The 21,176-nt window shown below is 44.0% G+C and overlaps 1 protein-coding gene across 12 annotated transcripts in view; it reads right to left on the reverse strand.

The window, feature by feature from the left end:
- The window catches only part of NRF1 (nuclear respiratory factor 1), a 146,434-nt gene that overhangs the window by 11,302 nt on the left and 113,956 nt on the right, over nt 1-21,176 (reverse strand). For 8 of the 12 annotated variants that reach the window (XM_082694032.1, XM_082694031.1, XM_082694037.1 and 5 more), the window contains one exon: nt 19,981-20,105. In XM_082694032.1, the coding sequence (XP_082550158.1) occupies nt 19,981-20,105 (125 nt within the window). Of the gene's footprint in view, nt 1-7,047; nt 7,136-13,673; nt 13,816-19,980; nt 20,106-21,176 lie in introns of those variants that run through there. The other 4 variants (XR_014301478.1, XR_014301479.1, XR_014301480.1 and 1 more) reach the window with 3 other exon arrangements.

Here is a 21,176-nt window from a genome sequence, read left to right on the forward strand (position 1 = left end):
GGCTAGACGCGCTGACTTAGGCGCAGTGTGGCACCGTGCCTGGCACACAGTAGGTGTACCATAAATGTCAGCTCCTTTTCAAAGATGACTCTGAATAAGAGGTTTGATGAAGACTAGTGGGGTCCCAGGCGTCTGACTGAAGCTCTCACGAAAGAGAAATGAAAGCAGTGACAGCACAGATCTTCTTTCTGCAGCGATCTGTTCCTGCCAGGAAGCACATCATTCGCCAAAGGCCTTCAAAGATGTAAAGATTAGAGATAAAAGCCCTGAAATCAGGGCAGATGGACTGGTGGGAAGCTTCCTGTCTGAAATGCAGCGACAGGCAGAACTGGCACTGCGGCTGCACGAGGCCATCTATGGACTAGCCGCCAACTCACTGTGCGGGTAAATAAATAATCCAGGCACAACCACTGATCAATGGTTGGAATGTTACATATGCGATCAGGGGCAGGAGGATATGATGTCATCACTCTGATAAATTTCTCAGCCCCTCCAGATAATACCAACATAGGCGCAAGCGTCGCAGAGCACAGAGTTACCGGCCCAGCCACGGTCACCCAGAACCAGACTGCTCTGCCCCCACCCCCCACCCCGCGACAAGATAGAGCAGAACAGGAAGAATGGGCCTTTCATTTGCCCTCACAGTCTGGGAAACCTTTGGGAATTGTTGTTTGCTGAAACTGAATCTTTCAGCCCAAAGGCCTTCCAAGTTGGTCATGGAAATATCTTGAGCTGGGGGGAAAATATTGATGGTTGTGAGAGAAAAAGAGCTAAACAAAGAAATTTATCAAATAAGTACAACATTTGGTGAGAGAGAAAGAATTTTTTAAAAAGATATATTGACTTATTTTAGAGAGGGAGACAGTGTGTGCTCTGGGGAGGACCCAGGGAGAGGGAGTCCCAAGCAGACTCCTCACCTGAGCTTGGAGCCCGACATGGGGCTCAATCCCATGACCCTGAGACCACAACCAAGAATCTGATGCCCAACCGAATGCATCACCCAGGTGCCTGAAGAGAAAGAATTCTTAAACCCAAAGTAAAAATTTACAGTATAACGCCTTCTGTAGTTAATGGATGTGAAAGCTAGCTACGGGTATCAGCAAAAATGCTAGCTTAAATGGGGAACCAGAAGACCGTACCTGGAAAGGATAGGAATTAATAAGTAAGAAATAAAGCCATGAATTATATTACCTAAGTAAGGTCTGCAGTTTTTAAAGGGCCATCAAGCATTATCTTCAGGTTTTCAAGGGGTGATAGGCAGGAGTCCTTTATTTTTTTTATTTTTTTTAAGATTTTATTTATTTGACAGACGGCGATCGGAGAAGCAGGTAGAGAGAGAGAGGAGGAAGCAGACTCCCCGCTGAGCAGAGAGCCCGATGCGGGGCTCGATCCCAGGACCCTGGGATCATGACCTGAGCCGAAGGCAGCGGCTTAACCCACTGAGCCACCCAGGCGCCCCGGCAGGAGTCCTTTAAAGACAGAAGTCCTTTGAAGTCTTATTTGCAGGCTTGAAAAAGAATTTACACCAGTGGCTGCTGTCTAAGGCAAGCCACTATTATATGAAGAAAAATAGGCATTAGGTATGTACTGGTATAGAGATGGGAGAACATCACAGGAAATCAGGAAAGAAGCTAGTTGAGTAGGTGAGTGGCAGATAAAGAGGTCGAGAATAACATATGAGGACCAGGTAGATGGAAGAGGACAGTCACGGGGCAAAAAGGGGAAGGTGATGGAAAGAATGAATGTCAGTATCAAATGAAAAGGTGATCCAGGGAACCTTCCTGATACTAAGACAAGGAGGAAACAGAGAAAAAGTATTTCTCTCCCAGTCTTTCTGTTTCTGTTATTTTAGCTGCTTCTGGGACATTTAATCTTTCTTTTCCGTGTTTTCTAAGTCCATGGCTTTTGGGTGCATTTGAGGGATTTATGGATTAAAATATGTATTACACCTGGTGTACTGAGTATTCTCATGAAGCTGATAGCAGCCTTACAGGTACCTTGGTGTAAGAGGCACTTCTTGGCATACAAGTTTTTCTCCCTTCTGGCTGATAATGTCACCCCTCGCTTGGAAAAAAACCACTTTCTGTGCTAACTTTCATGGCAGAAATTCTTTCCTTTGCCTGATTTTTCAGACCACCAGGAAATTCCTCTTGCCCTCATCCCATAAGCTAAATGTTAAAAATAAATTAACTTTTGGGGCGCCTGGGTGGCTCAGTGGGTTAAGCCGCTGCCTTCGGCTCAGGTCATGATCTCAGGGTCCTGGGATCGAGTCCCGCATCGGGCTCTCTGCTCAGCAGGGAGCCTGCTTCCTTCTCTCTCTCTGCCTGCCTCTCAGTGTACTTGTAATTTCTCTCTGTCAAATAAATAAATAAAATCTTTAAATAAATAAATAAATTTACTTTTACTTTATTAGTAAGTATATTTCAAAACATTTTGGAGGTACAATTTTACAGTTTCCTTTTGAAACTCCTGGAGTGTCCAGGAACACTAATGAAGTCAGGGTTTTGTACTTTTGAACCACTGTGGGCTACTAACCTGCAGGCTGAGCTCCCAACGTAGGGCAGAACAAGCTGACTTCGTTCGAGATGTGCTGATCTGCCCAGTAGGGCTTTAAACTGAAAACGGCAGGGGAGGAAAGTGTTCAACTAAAGTTTGTGGAACATTTGTATGCTCAGGAGGACATCTGACCTGACTATACGGAGAAGGACAGGAGATGCCTAGTAAAACCCAGAAGAAATCTCTGGGAAGAATGGGGACACTCAAGGTCCCTAGAGTCTGTGCACTAGTGGACAGGGTATGAGCAATATGTAAAGTGTCGATTTTTTTTTTTTTTTTTTAGGATTTTAAGTAATCTCTACACCCAGTATGGGGCTTGAAATAACCCAGAGATCGAGTCACATGCTCCACTGACTGAGCCAGCCAGGTGTCCCAAAGGTGTTGATAATTTTAAGCAGAAAGAAGAAGAGGGTGGGGAGATGGAAGAATTGGGTGATGGGCATTAAGGAGGGCACCTGATATAATGAGCACTGTTTTTTTTTTTTTTTTTTAATTTTATTTATTTGACAGAGAGAGATGACAAGCAGGCAGAGGCAGGCAGAGAGAGAGGAGGAAGCAGGCTCCCTGCTGAGCAGAGAGCCTGATGCGGGGCTCAATCCCAGGACCCTGAGATCATGACCTGAGCCGAAGGCAGAGGCTTAACCCACTGAGCCACCCAGGCGCCCCTCCCCCTTTTTTAAAGCACTGGGTGTTCTATACTACTGACGAATCAATGAACTCTACCTCTATGTTAGTTAACTGAATTTAAATTTAATTTAACTTAAAAAATTAAAAAAAAAAAATAGAAAGCAGAGCCAAGAGGATAGAAACCTCAGGGGAAAGTCAGCATGCCGAGTTTGCCAAAATCTGGTGTAGAAATGAATGTAAGAGCCAATCAGGAGTTACCCAGAGTTAGGAATGGAGATTTATTTATTTTTCTGTTGTTATTTTCAGTTTTATTTTAATTAGGGAAAATTTCAAATAGGCACAAAAGGAGAGAATCTAGCCTCTCTCTCAAGGAACCCTCCTCTTGCCACCCTCACTTCTTTTAACTGAATAGGGATAGATTGAGCCAGAAAAGCTTCCAAAGATGGTCTACTATTTTCAACCCCTCACCTTTAGCACAATCTGTAGAGTACCACTTAGAAAACAAACACACACTAAAAAACTCTAAGAGCACATAAAGAGCAGAATTACTTGGCTTTTAGCAGTGAGACACCTAATGACAGCAAAGTGGAAAGTAGAAATAAATAGTTATGGGGTTTGATAGCCATAGAAAGAAATCTATCTCAATAAACTTCATTTTGTTCAACTGTTTATCCTGCCTTTCCTACCTGGACTATATTTAGCATAAACAAATTGATAATGGAGACAAGTTCTTTACAAAAGAATTTCAGCTTCTGCCAGAACGGCAGAAGGAATGACAACACTAGAGGAATCTCCATGTGTTATCTCTGCACAAAATCAACGGCTAAGACCATTCGGTGGCTGGAGGATGGAGTGGAGAGCGGAGGGCTCTGCCATCCTTGTTGGACACCGCACCTCTGGAACCCTATTCTGTGGCCGCTACCTTCTTTCTCCAGAGAAGAGCCCCCATGGCATCTGGCCAGCCACAAAGAGTCTGACAACACAGAACTAACTTTCTTTCTCTCTTTTCTTTCTTTCTTTTTTTTTTTTTTTAAGATTTTATTTATTTGTGAGAGAGAGAGAGAGAGAGAGAGCGCACGAGCAGGGGGAGCGGTAGGCAGAGGGAGAACCAGGCTCTTCGCTGAGCAAGGAGTTCGATGTGGGACTCCATCCCAGGACTCCAGCATCATGACCTGAGCCAAAGGCAGATGCCTAACTGACTGAGCCCCCCGGGTGCCCCAACACAAAACTTTCAAGAAGCACAGAGCCAGATGGTCCCCTGGAACGTGGTGCGGAAGGGTGGCCACAGGACACTGCCTCCCTGTATACCCTAGTGCCCAGGGTACACAGCCATCCTGACAACCTCCCATTGAGGGTTTTACAAACCCTTCAGTAACCATGCTAGCAAACAAGGAGGTTGTACAGTCAGCTCTCACTTGAGCCGAAGGGAGGGTCCGCCATTTCTCTGATATCTCCCCTCTAAACTAGAATTTATGATGTGCTTTTCTTGTAGCAGACTTACTTTCCTAATAATGTCTTCCTTAAGCTAATATGAAAACAAATTTATATTCCTTAAGTCCCCAGCAGCTGGGTGGAGGGTGGAGGAGATGGTCCAGGCTTACATTGGACTGTGGAGAGAAACCCTCTAAGGTTCTAAAATGTGTCATGACTAATCTGCATGACAGATTATCTGGATGTGGCAACTGAGAGTTGACTATATTTACATTTATAAAACAGACAACAACTCTGTCTCGTGGGGCTGCTATGAGAATAAGGAGTGTTATATATTTACATGATTTAAGTTCTGGAGAAAAAGAACAAGGTCTAAATTTGAGGTGGTTTTGTTATTTCACATAGGTTTCCTCTCTGGAGTCAGAGCTACCACACAGTGGCTACCAGAGGCAGACAAATGGAGGAAGCAAGATTCAAGATCCTGCCCTTGGTCCCGAGAGTTGCTAAAAATGGAGGGTACCACCAGCTCAGGGGTCCACGCCCGGGTGCTGTCTGCACTCCACTTTGTACACGAAATGAAGAATCTGTGTACACACCCTTGGCCCTTGAGCATTCACATGTCCTCTTGTTAGCTAGAAACCTCTCCAAACATCAGGGCCGTGAAAGCTTAAGGAGGGAAGACCAGGGAGCAGACCAGCTGAAAGTCGATCTTCCTAAAATTCAAGTCCTTTCTCATGGTTATAATTCATTACTATTATTTTGGGTGTATGTGAGGACGTGAGATTCTTGGAGGAAAACAATTTTTTTAAGGTGGGAAAACAAAGATCACAATCTAAGTAATATGGCTGGAAGGAGTTGTTCCAAAAACATCCAGGCAAATTCCGAATTCCCTTTTTCCCTTCCAACAAAGCTGAAATAGAAACTCCAAGGCTGGCTAAAGCAGTCCAGAAACCATTTCAAAAGACTAATCTCTGACGCCGTGCTATCCAGCAGAACTCGCTGTGAAGACGGCCATGTTCTACGCGTGCGCTGGTCAGCATGCGGGCTGCAGAGCCCATGAAATGTGGCCGGCAGGACCGAGGAGCTCAAACTTTCCCTCGGCTTTAACTAAACAGCGCGGCTCTCAAACCTTTCCCGAGCTTCCGGTGAGCCACCTCCGCAGGTCAAACATGCCTCAGCCGGGCACATGCCACAGAACACACTAAGAGTTGCCTTTGTTAACTGGAAACTCAATCTGAAACTGGATGCTTTGCCATCACCTAAAATATGTTTTCCTCACATTTCCCTTATTTATATCATGGGGGTCTTTTCCCCTTTGCGGCTCTACCCCATCAACTCATTTTAACCCCCCACCCCCACCCCAGGACCCCAGGTGAGGAACTCCACCAGCACTGGAGAACAATGCAGCGGCCTCTGCAGTATAGGACTGTGAGCAGGACAGAGAGGCCGGGCCAGGCCAAACCCGCAGAGTGGTCGGCCGCCGGCTTCGGGAGCCGATCTGATAGCACGGCTGGTCTCACTCAGAGTAGTGTCTCGGTTTCCAGATTTAGACCCCATCAGTGATTTTCAGATCCAATTGCCAGCTTTAGAACGGAAAAGATGTGTTTATCAATTTCACTCTGAAAACACCATTTAGCCTCAGAAAATCTCTAAATTGGGGCCTTTCTAATAATGAAGATTTGGTGTGATTATAATGTCACAGGCAATTGTACTGACAAAGCAAAACCAATATGTCTCCTTGCTGGGTCTTTGCTCTCAGTCTGACCAACAGGAGGAGAAAAGAGGCTTTGTCAGGAGCAGATGTGCAGTGGGAGGCCCCGGGAAAGCAGATCTGTTGAATGGAGCAGGTGCCACTTAGACATTCACTTTGCTGACTCCAACCACAACCTCCCCTTCATTTGATATCCTGCTCTTGGCAGGAGGATGGGGAGAGAGCATCATACAAAAAGGAAGCATGTTTATCCTGTTCAGATTACGGCTCTGCTGGGCTGCTGCTGCTGCTGCTGCTGGGTTCTGCACATTTGCTCTTTATTAAGCAAATGGTAGAGCTGGGAAGTGAATCCCTGGATTTACACAGGTAACCTGAGAGCCAGAGGGCCCCAAACCAGACTGGCTGCGACGTACAAGCTATCAGAGTTAATAACAGTGCACTGACATTCCTTCAAAATCCTAATGGAAGCATAAATAAAAAGAGGAAAGTCCACTGTCCCCAAGAACCTTAAAGACTTCACTCTGAAAAGCTTTTCCTGTCGTGATATTCTGGGTTCTTTGTGTAAACAGTGATCAATCCCCTTTTCACATGCTCAGTTAAAACCTACTTTTCCATCCACATATTAAATAGAAATGACTCCAATTAAAGCTGACCAGTTATGGCTCTGGATTTGGTATGCCCAAAAAAAAAAAAAAAAAAAAATTCCCTTTACAGATTATTACCTGCAATGACAGGCACCAAGATTCTGCTGGAATCATCTAAGACCAGAATCTGTCTTTCGAATACAAAGACTCAGAAAGATGTGGGGACCTAAAGGGAAGGAGAATGAGATAAGGACACATGTAACTTGGCCCTCATGACACTGGGGACGGAGAGGAGACTGGTCTGTCCGTCTGCCAAGTGGCTGACACCTTCCTGGGAACCTCTGCCCTGAAGCTCTGGTCTGAGTCTTTTGCCCAGAATGTCCCTGGCTCACCCAATTCCCCCAGCCGAGGGGACCGGACACAGTCCGACTCAGGAGTTGTGAAGGTACACCAGCCTGGCTTGACAAGGTGTGCTAATTCCCTCTGGGGCCCTGGGGAGCCAAGTCTGGAGGCACTCAGCTTTTAATATGGAAAGCACCGAAAAGCTACCTCAGAAGGATACGGCCATGGCACAGATGAATACTAAGAATAGAGACCAGTGTGTAGGGGCCTGTCATTTCACTGTAGAGGCTCTTCCTTTCTGTGATCCTTAACTCTTCAAGCAGCAAAGTCTAGATTAGCAATTTTTGGCGTACCGATGATGAATGCCTGAGGCCACCCTCGTTTATAACGGTCTATGGGAGACGATACACCCCGTCTGGACGAGCAGACTCGGCAAGGAGAACAATCTAACCATCACACTGACACTTTCAAGAGACAGTCCTGGTCCTTCTGGAGGTATCCACCAGTCAGCGTTTTTACTGGAGACAAAGGCACCCAAGAATCCTGATAATGAGAAGCCCCTCCAGCTGTGGGGGCTCTGTCTGATGAGTGACAGGAAAGACCTGGTCGCTGCGGAGAACTGGACCTCAGTTTTGTTTCTCTCGCACACCTGAGGGACACAGTGTGCTTTAACAGGAACAGAGGCCTTCCGAGGCAGGGATTCTCAGGGACTGGGTCTCACGCTGCTCCCTCTAAATGGAGGCTTCCTGGACCAGATCCTAAGACTGTGACCCAGAGGAGCTAAAAGCCAACCCTCTGAAGATTAGCTTCCTTCCCGTTCAGTCTGAGTGTTTAATAGCAGCCGCAGCAGTAACAGTAGTGAAGTCACCGCACGCTTACTGTTCCAGCCGCTAAGGGAGGGGCACTAAATACTCTCTGTGGCCCCTAAAGTTACTGTGATCAACATATTTCCCTGGATGGACCAGAAAGGGGAGTCAGAAAAGCTGCCACTTCCCTCTGACAGCTCTTCTCGAAGGGTTTTGGATTTTAGCCAGGAACTGTGAAGGGTGTCGCGGAGGAGGACAAGCTTCAGTGCTAGGAAAGGGCTGGGAAGGGACCCATCTGGGGCAGAGAACTGTAACTGTCAACCACTCTGGGTATTCTCGAACTGAGAGCACAGTGTACACCTCTCTGTTCCTATTTCAGAAGCAGCCATGTTTTCGTTGTGAAATCCGGAATTTATCCAACAGTCATGGCTTCTTTCAAGCTCGTGACCCACCAGGCTCTGGATATTTGATCCTTTTGGGGGGTCACAATAAATCATTAAAGCGCCTCACCTCAAGATGCCTGTAGCCAAGAGGAGAAATGTGCATATGTAAGGCATCTGGGTGGAAACGTGTACGGCCTGGGTAATACATATAAAGAGACGAGGAAGCGGGTCTAGGTGTCTCCACTGGCCCTTGTCTCAGGTCTCCCTGCCCAGGACTCTGCCGTGCACAAAAATAGGCGAGTTCTTCTTGCAACCCTTTTCCCAACTGTTTACTGGTTGTGGATTACTGCTGTCACATGGTAGTGTTTTCTTTTTGTTTTCAGCAAAGCCAGGCTGTGTATGAGCAGCGTTGTCCTTCCCTGTGCAGAGGGGGCCCAACTTGCCAGAGGAGCACAGTATGTTTGCTACAGCCTTTAGATCGATGCTAGCCAATATAACTTTCTGCAATGATGGAAATGTTCTGTATCTGTGCAGTTGTTACAGTAGCTACTAGCTACACATGGCTATTTACATGAAAAAAAATTTTTTTTAAAGATTTTATTTACTTATTTGAGAGAGAGCGCACACGTGTGCAAGAATGAGCGTGGGGGCGGGGTGCAGAGGGAGCGGCACCAGGAGTAGCAGACTCCTCACTGAGCAGGGAGCCAGACTGGGGCTCGATCCTAGGACCCTGGAATCATGACCTGAGCTGAAGGCAGCCACTTAACCAACTGAGACATCCAGATGCACCATACTTATTTACATTTAAATCTGAATAAATTAGAATAAAAAATACAGTATCTAAAGCCCCACATGGCTGTTGACGGCTTGAACAATGCGGTTGTGACTGAAGAACTAAATTATTATTTTAGTTAGTTTTAGTGAACTCACATTTAAATTCAAACACAAATCGTAGCTACTGTATTAGACAGCACTCCTTTAGATCTTGGGTTTTGATGCCATTTATTTATTTGCCTCTGCTAAGATTTATCATGACACGGACTTCTAAGGTGAGTAAAATCAGGCCATAACCACGCCTTAAAACAATCCTGCAAAACAGTGACCCCCACAAAGAACAGTTGAATCAGATGAACAATAAAGACAATGGTTTTTCCTTGTTTTATATCTCTTTGACTTCCTTGGTTGGGTGGGTTGGCAAGAAAGAGTGCAGAGGAGGGAAGGGGCCCACGTCAGGCAGTAGAGAGTACTGGAGGACTGGGTTTGGTTTCCAGTTTCACCATGTAGTTCCTGAGTGACCCTGCTCCAGTCCCAGCTTTAGCTGCCTCCACAAAAATAGGGCTCCCAGCTCTGTTCTAGCCACCTTACTGGGTGCAGATAGAGTAATGCAGAGGGTGCTTGCTTAGTCCCTGGTAAGGGGGTTATGGTGATGGTGGTGGTCGTAGCAGTAAAAACAGAAAAGGAAGGAAAGGAGAAAGAAAAGAAAATGATGAAGGTCCTAAATAATGATGGTCAATGTGTAGAGTCAAAAAGCAAAAAGAGAGTAAAAGTGAAAGTGATTTTCCTGGTGTGACATCTACCAACATGTTTCCAGAATGAAAACTATCCATTTTAAGAAAAGAGCTAGCTGACTTGAATAGGGAAGCGCTGTCCGCAAAGAAAGCATGTGGTCCACAGGACATCTGGAACATTCGGGACCCAGGCGCTGGCACCTTTTTGGAGGAGCAACACTGACATGTTTCCTAGATTAAATTAATACTGACATTTCCACTGAGTCTTCTGGGAACAAGTCCATATACGAAATGTGTCCAGAGAATGAGGAGCACAGAAAAAGGGAGAGCGAGAGATGTATTTTATAGTTTATCAAGATGAAGACTGGCATTTTCTCTCTTATTATTAAAGAAGAGCTGGATCAGAAGGACATCCAGAGAGTAATAACAGAGGACGGGGGTGGTGAGAATAAGGAAAAAAGTGACAGAAGTCCCCCTTTCATGATGGAGATTGAAAGCCAATGCAGCCGTGAGATCTGAAGAGCGATTATGGCCTTGGGAGGAACGCTGTTGTATCAACTACGGCAAACTAGGCACTGGGAGAAAGCAGCAGCCCTCGCCCCAGGATGGTGATGGGACCAAATCCAGGAGTTCCTTCAGCTTCCTTCCCTCAAGGCTATATTGAAAGAGCTTCTGATGTCACATTTTTGCAGACTTTACCTCTGGCACAGAAATCCTTCAGCTGCACAAGGTAAGCGTATGGATTTACCCTGGAAACAGGGACGCACACCATACTCTGCGTTCTGAAGTGCAACCGGGTATATTCTGGGGAAGGATGAAATTCGGAGAGTTGAAACTGATGTGGGCAGCTCATAACTGTTTTATGTTTACCGCCTATCTATGTGCCCAGCACTATGCTAAGCACTCTACAGGAATCACTCTCTCTGTTCAACGCTCCCATCAACCTCATGAGCATGTAACAACCATTAGCCTAATTTTAGGGTTCAGACTTAGAGAGGTTAATTTGCTTGCTCAAGATCACAGAGATTGGTAATGCTCTTTTAGAGGAAGCAGCGAGGCAGCAGACCCTCCCATCTCCCTCAACCTTTTTACTCTCAGCACTAGACCAGATAGCCACAAAGGTAAATGACCCCAGCCACGACTTCTACAGCAGAAGCTCTTAATCCTTTGGCGGGGGGGGGGGGGGGGAGAACGCAAGGGAAGAGGGGTAAGAGGGAGAGAAGGGGTTCTCTAATTTATTTGCACTTCTGATCAGAGCTATGGATCCCAGATAAGTACAAAAAATTTATACAGAATCTCTTAGGGTCCACGCCTCCAGGTTAAGGGTGCCCTAATGTTCTTATGATACATACAAAGTATGTTTCCACAGAGAATTAAAGCACATGCATGCTGCCTCCTTTGGATCCAGCTACGTTCACCTCTTTATGATCAGTACAGAACAGACCTTTCTGCTATCCTGTCTCACTTGGGAGGCCTTGCAGAATAGGAATGTGTGTTCCAATCTCTCATGCAAAAACTCCACCCAGGAATCCTGCTCTCTTATCTGAACTTCGTGTTTCTGTCCTCCTCTATCTATTCTTTTATCCCTTTTGTTAAAAAGATCAAATTAAAAAGAAAAAAGGTATTCCAATGAGCATAGTTGAGATTAAATTAAACTGGAGAAACATACATATTTTTAAGGGTTTTTTGGGGGGGGTGCACCTGGGTGGCTCAGTGGGTTAAGCCTCTGCCTTTGGCTCAGGTCATGATTCCAGGGTCCTGGGATTGAGCCCCGCATTAGGCTCTCTGCTCAGCAGGGAGCCTGCTTCCTCCTCTCTCTCTGTCAAATAAATAAATAAAATCTTTTTTAAAAAAAGTTTTTTTTAATTGAAGATTTTATTCATTTATTTGAGAGAGAGACAGACATAGTAAGAGAGAGCACCAGGGAGCCTGAAGCGGGGCTCGATCCCAGGACCCTGGGATCATGACCTGAGCCGAAGGCAGATGCTGAACTCACTGAGCCACCCAGGCACCCCTTTAAAAGTCTTTAATAGGGTCAAAGAAAAGTAGCCAGGTGGGAAGCTGAAGACATTTTCAGTGTGAAGAAAAGGAGAAGACAGAATTTTTTTTCTAAAGGAATTAAAAATTGATTTCCCTTGATTTGGCAGTTGAAATGGGTAGTACAATGCACACTGGGCTTACAGTGCAGCAAGATGGAGAAGGGTCTTTCAGTTGTCGGAAATTAATGCTGATGAGTTTTAAGGGGGACCTTCAGGTAGCAGGGCTGTTGCCAGCGCCATGTCAGAACAAAGAGGGGCATATTGCACAGCAAAGAAATGAGAAGGGCTGCTCTTTCTGTAGGTATAATGTTAATGCCTTGTAATCAGTTTTCATTTTCAAACAGATCCAGCCCTTTAGCCCATGTCTCTCCATTCAGGGCTTGAGGAAGGTAGCTGTCAGGTCCTAGCCAAGACAGCACAGACAGTGTGGATGGTGTCTGGGTGTCAAACAGTGGAGAAAGATGCATTTTCCAAACTCTCTGGCATGGCCCAATCAAGGGCTGGAGGAAGAGCCAAAGGGAAGGCACAGTGTGGAGCAGAGGAAATAAATTAGCAACGAACTAGGTCCAGGCAGAAATGTATTTTCCCCAGAGCCCTTTCTACCACCCTGTTTTCTAGTTCCTAGAGACAGGTAGCAGTGCTCAAAGAGCTCTGGCATAAATTGAATGGTGGCAGGAGTGCATGGACAGAAGCTTCTAGGGGGTAAGGAAACAACTCATAAGCTGGTTTACTTCCTTGAGAACATCATCTATTCATCACCCTCAAACAATGTCCCTTGTTCTAAACACCAACACCCTCCCCTCAATCAAATGAAAATAAGAAGACATGTTCATTAATTGCAAAGTCATCTGCTCACTAAAAATACTAAAATGTGATAGCTGATCATCAAATGGTTCTATAATTTCCACCACTGGAGAACCACGACCTATAGGCTCCCAGGCTAGCAAAGGGATGTGTGCGTGTGCACTCATGCAGGCAGAGGGGAGGGCTGATGGACAGGGGAGCACTTGACATCAGAAATCACCACAGGCTCCCTAACAGCCATCAGGGACAACTGTGGCAGATGGGCACCGTGGCTAAGCTAGACAAAAGCAAGTGGCTTCTACCAGGGATGGGGAGAAAGGCCTGACATTCGCAAACTTATTTGTTCAACACTGGGAAACAGTGATCACTCTGTATTTGTGGAGTCACATCGAAAGGAGACAGCATCGCTGAGTGGCGTGGAGGTGAACTGCCTAAATTCAAATTCCACTTCTGCCACATTCTGTGTGAACCTGGCCAAGTTACTGAAACTTTCTGTGTCTCACCTTCCCCATACATTATATGAGCAAAATAGTGTTTACCTCATAGGATTATTCTGAGTTTTAAATAAGTTCATGCATGTACAACATTTAGCAGAGTGCTTGCACATAGCAAGCATTATATAAATGTTTATTAAATAAATAAAATTAATAAGACAATGGAATTGAGAGAATGCAAGGTCAATAGTGGGAAAGAAAGCAGATTCCTGGTTTGGAGTACTCCGTAAGGGGAGTGTGCCCCACCCTCATTTTAGTACAAAAAAATGAAATTGAAGAAGTTGGGGGAAAAGGGGAAATTAAAATTTCAAAGTGTAAGACCTGAGCCTCCCCAAAATTCTGCATGAACAGAATGGACAGCACGATTTCTTAATCTAGAAAGACGCACCTGGTTTGGTCTAACTACAGGGACAGTGTCTCCTCCAGCAACAATTAGTGTCTCATTCAATTCACTGGGGCAGTATTAAGAGCACTTGCTTCCCATTCCTGGTCCATCTCTGTGATAATGAATAGTCCCCACTTCCCCTGCCCTAGGGAAAGATGGGGCAGAAGGAGAGGAGAACACTTAAATTAGTTAAATGAAAATAAGACTTTAACACTATGTTAATTATACTGGAAGTAAAATTAAGAATAAAAAGAGGCTTTAATTCTTCTGGATTAACTTTAAAATTACTGTAATGGTCACCCCCCCAAACATTTTTTGGAATTTTGATTGAATTTTTTCCAAATATGGAGAAAGGCCTTTCACTAACTGCTAATAACACCACAATAATAAAATATTACATTATAAAGAACAAAACAAATAGATGAATGGAAATAGAAGATACACAAAAAAGACTCTACACAGTCTATTTAAGAATTCTGCATAAAATTACTAAAAACATTTTTCACAGAACTAGAACAAATAATCCTAAAATGTGTATGGAACCACAAAAGACCCCAAACAGCCAAAACAATCTTGAAAGAGAAAAACAGAGCTGGAGGTATCCCAATTCCAGATTTCAAGTTACATTACAAAGCTACAGTAATCAAAACAATATGGTTCGGGCACACAAACAGACACAAAGATCAGCGGAACAGGATAGAAAGTCCAGAAACAGACCCACGATTATATAGTCAATTAATCTGCAACAAAAGATGCAAGACTATGCAATGAGCAAAACACAGTCTCTTCAAAAAAATGGTGTTGGGAAAACTCTACAGCTACACACAAAAACAAACAAACAAACAAAAAACCAAAGGAGAATCTGGACCACTTTTTTTTTTTTTTTAATCATATACAAAAATGAAGTCAAGATGAATTAAAGACCTACATGTGAGACCTGAAACCATAAAAATCCCAGAAGAGGGCACAGGCAGTAATTTCTCTGACATGAGCCGTAGCAACATTTTTCTAGATATGTCTCCTGAGGCAAGGGAAACAAAAGCAAAAATAAACTCCTGGGACTACATAAAAATAAAACGCTTCTGCACAGGGAAGGAGGCAATCAACAAAACTAAAAGACAACCTACTGAATGGGAGAAGATACTTGCAAATGACGTATCTGATAAAGGGTTAGTATCTAAAATATATAAAAAGCTTATAAAACTGAACACCCTAAAAACAAATAATCCAGTTAAAAATGGGATAAGACATGAACTGACATTTCTCCAAAGACATATGAAAAGATGCACAACACCACTCATCACCAGAAAAATGCAAATCAAAGCCACATTGAGATATCACCTCACCCTGGTCAGAATGGCCAAAACCAAAAACACAAGAAACAACAAACATTGGTGAGGGATGTGGAGAAAAAGGAACCCTCTTGCCCTGTTGGTGGGAATGCAAACTGGTGCAGCCACTGTGGAAAACAGTATGGAGGTTCCTCTAAAAGTCAAAAATAGGACTATCCTATGACCCAGCTATTTAACTACTGGTTATTTACACAAAGAATACAAAAATACTAATTCAAAGGGATACATGCACCCTGAGGTTTATAGCAGCACTATTTACAATAGCCAAATTATGGAAGCAGCCCAAGTGTCCATCCATAAATGAATGAGTAATACACAATGGAATATTATTCAGCCACAAAAAAGAATGAAATCTTGCCATTTGCAAGATAGAGAGTAATAAGTCAGAAAAACAAATAAGTGAAATAAGCCAGAAAGACAAATACTATATGATTTCACTCATATGTGGAATTTAAGAAACAAAAGAAATGAATAAAGGAAAATAAAGGCAAGACGCCTGACTGGCTCAGTTGGTAGCGTTTGTGATTTCTGATCTCAGGGTTGTGAGTTTGAGCCCCATGTTAGGTGTGGAGCATAAAGAATAAATAAATAAAAAAGCAAACAAATAGACAAAGGCAGGGTAGGGGGAGGAGAGACAAATCAAGAAACAAGACTCTTAACTAGTTGAGAGCAAACTGATGGGTACCAGAGGGGAGGGGGGTGGGGGGGGTTGAGGAAGGTGAAGGGGATTAAGAGTAAGTGCACTTATAAGGATGTGCACTGAGTAATATACAGAATTGCTGAATCACTGTATTGTACACCTGACACTAATAGAACACTGTATGTTAACTATACTGGAATTAAAATAAAAAACTGAAAAAAAAGAAAGAGAATTCTACATATGTTAAAAATGACATCTCAAATTAATTTAGAAAGGATGGATTTCAACCATTTTGTGAAATAAATGGTACTGGAAGAGTTTATGCAGGGGAAAAGAATCAATTCAGATTCCTACTTAATATCATATTCCAAAACAAATTCCGGATATTTTACAGTATTTTTTTAACCCCCCCCGCCTTTTTTAAGATTTATTTATTTGTCAGAGAGAGAGAGAGCACAAGCAGGGAGAGTTGGCAGGCAGAGGGAGAAGCAGGCTCCCTGCTAAGCAGGGAGCCCAATGCACGACTCCATCCCAGAACCCTAGGATCATGACCTGAGCGGAAGGCAGAAGCGTAACTGACCGAGCCACCCAGGTGTCCCTATTTTACAGTATTTAAAATAAAACATGAGACCACAGAAGAACTGCCATATAGATATTTATCTGATATGGAGCCTCCATAAATGTAAAGGCAAAAGACAATAATTATGGAAATAAAAATGAATTAACAAAAGTAAAATGCAAATAAACTGAAGAAAAAAAACCCCTATTTCCAACATATATAATTAAGGGGGTTATAGCTTTAAAATAGGATACTTTCTTAGCAGCTCTGTTAAGAGGTTTAATGGACAACAACTGAAGTAGATGATTCCCATTATCTTTATTGATTATGAACTATCTGTTTAGTCCCTCCCACCCCCTCACCTAGCTTTTGGGAATAAAAGACAGCTGCATGAATATGCAATAAGATCTCAGACATAACAGCACCTCGAAGAGGTGGCCAAGGGTCAATACAGTTCCAATTTTTTTTTTTTTAAAGATTTTACTTATTTATTGGACAGAGAGAGACACACAGAGAGAGCGAGCACAAGCAGTGGGAGTGGGAGAAGAAGAAGTGGGCTTCCTCAGAGCAGGGAGTCTGATGTGGGACTCAATCCCATGCCCTTGGGGTGATGACCTGAGCCAAAGGCAGACACAACGACTGAGCCACCCAGGCGCTCTATAGTTCCTATTTTTAATTATTCTTGCTGTAATAGGAAGGAAGAAAAAAGATATGTAGATCTGGTTGCTCGAAGATTGCTAACCATGGGTGTCGAGGTCAGGTGAAGGGTGACTCAGGGTCATAGGGCCTGCCTTACAAGACTGCATCACCTTTTATACTAGGGTGTTGGGGTGAGGGGTGGGGAGGCAAGGGACGACTGTGAGAAAAGAAAAGCAAGGAATAGACAAGATGTAAAGGAAGGCACTCATGGAGAGGCCTTCCCTAGTCTTAGGCAATTCTACCTGCACTTCAATAAAAAGAAAGGCACCTGTGAAAGCTTTCAATTGAACCAAATCATGAAATTCCATCCTAAGAGACCAAAGACCCATTTAGTGCTATCAAAAAAGGGAAAGCATACGTGAAATAAAATAAAACCAGTGCTTGAGTGTTGGCGGGAGCAGAGTTCAGACAAAAGGAGACATGTTTGGGGAGCAAGGTCTCTGTCGATTCTGCCTTGGTGACCCAACAATCAAACTTCTGGTGTGCATGCCTGGGTCGTTATCTTCCACTCCCAAAACTGTCCTCTCTCTCCCATTACCATACTCTCTCAAGTTCCACACACAATGGTTCTCCATCCCAGAAGGAGCAGAAACTTCTCTCCTTCAGGCCTAAACAATATCCAGACTGCTCTCAGAAAAGTTGTCTGCTAATAGGATTTTTTATTTAAATCATACTTGGGAATCTGGGGTGTATTTCTTTTTCCCCAGTAGTGGCATTTCCAAATAGCACCTTGTTCCTCTACCATCTGGTTCTTCCTGGTAATCCTCTTCCTGTTAATAAACTTGGTCTACTGGCAGACACCATAAGGCTGTCATCACAGAAGTGACAAACTCTGGCAATAGGACACACTCTGAAAGAATGAAGGGAATTCCCTAAGTCTACCCAGATACCAAATCAGCTATTTACATGGGAGAGATCTGGTCCCAGCCTCACAGTAAACTCTACAGCACTCTGGGTAAAAATGTCAGAAGACAGAAGGAACATCAGAATTATCTGGATCACATCCAATATTAGATTCATTCTCTGGACTCCCAAAGGGAGAGATGAAATGACTGACCGTGGCCTAAAACTGCTGGGGTAAGGCGCAACTCAACCGCCCAGTCTGATAGAGAAACGCTGCTCCAAAAAAGTGCTAACTCCAACTCTCACATCTTAGTTAGGCACATGTTGGCAGTCACACACTGGGGAACGCCTTCTTTGGGAACAGCTGGCTTTTAGGATGCAGACCAGAATATTCTCTTACCACCAACACAATCAACTACATGAAATCAACACAATTGATTACATACCCCAAGGCTACGGAGAAGAGGAAGCTTCCGGGAATCAGTGATAGTGGGTGTGGTTCAGCTTTACTGTATGGCGGAATGGGTCCACTGGGCCAGAGACCCCCAGGGTCCTTATACTTACCTATAAATTCAGTCTGAGAAGGTGAGACTAAGGAGGAGCCAGAACTATAAAGCTGTCTATTCTCCTAAACCCCGACAGGTCAACAGGTCGGTCAAGACCATTAGAAGGGATAACAATCTCCTATCAAACTCACACAGATAAGTATCTGGAGCTTTCCACAGGAAAAAACAGTAATCTGCACTTCAGAAGAGCATCACAGAGCCAGATACCCTAGCTGTTCAAGGTAGATCAGGACTCAGAAGAGGAACAGCATAAAGTAAGGAAGTAGGGGTAGGATTCTAGCTAAAGAGGGAGGTTTTTCGTTCCATCTACCTATGGTCCATTTTATCCCGAACACGTGTGGCTGTAAGATGCCCTTTAACCTGCAGTGTTCTGGCTAAGATCAAGTCTATCTCTGTCAGGGTGAGTTCATGGAAGCCCCCAAACCTACAGAAAAAGCAGGCTGTAGCTGCAGTGTTTGATTTCTTGGCTTGTTTGTTTGTGTGTTTGTTTTTCAGAAGATGATTCTCAGGAGCCACAGGGGCTCTTTACATTTCCTGTGTTACTCTCTGGGTGAGAGACACAAGTACTTTCCTCTTCTCACTCCCAAAGGAGGACACAGCTTTGGGTCTTTCTTCAAAGACTTTTCCAAGTAACTTTGTTCACTTATAACAGATCTATCCTTTAAAAAGCGGCAGGAACTTTTCTCTCAGCCACTGATATCATTAAGTAACTTTCCATCTAAATAAGACCACTATTATTTATCCTCTTTTCAAGACTAAAAAGAAATCTCCAAAAACCATGGAGTACTTAACTTGTCCTACTTAACCTAATTACACATATAATTTTTATTATTTATTTATTTATAAAATGTGTATTTTAAAAGTATAATGAACAGTCCCAGAGTGTCACAGAACAGGGCTGGTCCTTCTCTTTGACCCAGACTTCTGCGGCACTTCCCCGGGCAGCCCAGGTCTGGGTAACTGACTTCCAGAGCCTGCTGAAATAGATCCAAAGAGCTGGGCTGAAGCTGTAAATTTTGCCATCATATTTCTATGAACTTTATCCCTTTTGTTTATTCAGGCAATCACCAATACCCAGGAAGTCAAAATCCTGGGGAAGAAGGGCAGTGTGGTGGCGTGTTATTGGCTAAATGCGAGAGGTCCCTGGTGAGGTCCCATTTAACAGGAGGCAGACTCCAGGGCACAAACCAGAAAAGCGCCTTCATCACAGCCTGAGGGCTGACCCTGTGTGAGATGCTGGGGCCTTTCTTGAGATAGAACATTCTAACTTACCACAATGTACCGCCCATGGGAGGGTCTCTGCTATTGCAAAGGATACTGATCTACCCCATGGGAGAGTAAAGGACAAAATGCGCCCCGTAGCTAATTTTAAAGTACCTCTCAGTCCTATCACAGCAAAATACTTTTCAAATAAGCAATTCAATTAGATAGCCATTATTGTGGCATTCCCCCCGCCCCAGAAAACCCCAAGTCTCCTACTCATGAAAAGAATCAGAGACTCCTAGAATTTCACTAGGCCTCAATTGCCTTATCAATAAAGAAAACTCAAATCAAAGCTCAACCTCTTTCTGAAGGGTCTGCTGTCAGTCATGTCATGAAGGTTTAAGTGGAAACAGGGAATATATTCAATAAAATATTTATGTTCTCTTACCATTAGCATCTTGGACTCCAGTAAGTGCTCCGACAGCTGCTGCGGTTTCCCCAGACAGGACAATCTGTCCCCCGCCTTGCAAGGTGGCCTCGGCCAGTGTGGCGACAGCATGGGCGGCGGCTTCACTGTGGGCACAGGAACAGCAGAGAGGGGGGGTGTGTAAGTTGAATAAAGGCAAAGCGCTGCACCAAGAGAAACCATCTTCCCAACCCTCCTTGGACTCCTCTATGGACTCAGTGGGTCCGAGCCTACCAGTGAAGACAGGAGTCCTGTGCTGCTGGATAGAGCCAGAGGAAATTTTTATTTTATTTTACAAGTAGGCACAGAGAGAGAGAGAGAGAGAGAGAGAGAGAGAGAGAGGAGGAAGCAGGCTCCCTGCCGAGCAGAGAGCCCGATGCGGGACTTGATCCCAGAACTCTGAGATTATGACCTGAGCTGAAGGCAGAGGCTTAAGCCACTGAGCCACCCAGGCGCCCCAGAGGAAATTTTTAAATGAGAAGAGTAATAGCCAGAGAACCCCCACATCTTGCAGATCTATAGAGCTAATGTGAAATATCCTTCATATCTAAGAAATGGGTGTTTGAGGACGGAAGGCACTCATTACTAGTCTCTTCTTTATCAACACTGGTAGAGTGCTCGCCAGACAGAGTGGGATCTCTGACCCACACTGACAAGGCAAAAGCCTTTCTGGTTGGCAATCACAAGGTTTTCTGGTTCTCTCTTCTCTTTATGGTGACACTAGGCAGATTATCTACAACTGCCCTTTGGTGGCAGAGGATGGACAGTAACATGAGGAGTCAACCTGAACTATTTAATTAATTAATATTAAATAATAACAATGTAGTTCATATCTATGACTTCAAATACACAGTAATGGCTAACTAAGGCCCTAACATCCTGCAAAGTCTAGCTTTTCTCTTCATCTCAGGGTACACGTGGGCAGTGCTAAATTATTAAGGCTTGAAATTTTAAATGATGACATAAGCCCAAACTCCTAGCTTCTAGAAACACACTGAAACCAAAAAATCTCCCTTCATTGCAAAGCAAACACTTAGTAAAATAGAAAGATACTAGCCATCTCTTTATAGTGAGCATTATTTTAGCAATTTGTATCCTATTTTTCTTTCTTTTCCTTGCTATATGCTTTTCCGAAATGCACAAATACCCATTTTTATTGATTCTATGATGCTACAAAC

This window comes from Mustela nivalis, assembly GCF_964662115.1.
Source record: "Mustela nivalis genome assembly, chromosome: 12".
Taxonomy (NCBI): domain Eukaryota; kingdom Metazoa; phylum Chordata; class Mammalia; order Carnivora; family Mustelidae; genus Mustela; species Mustela nivalis.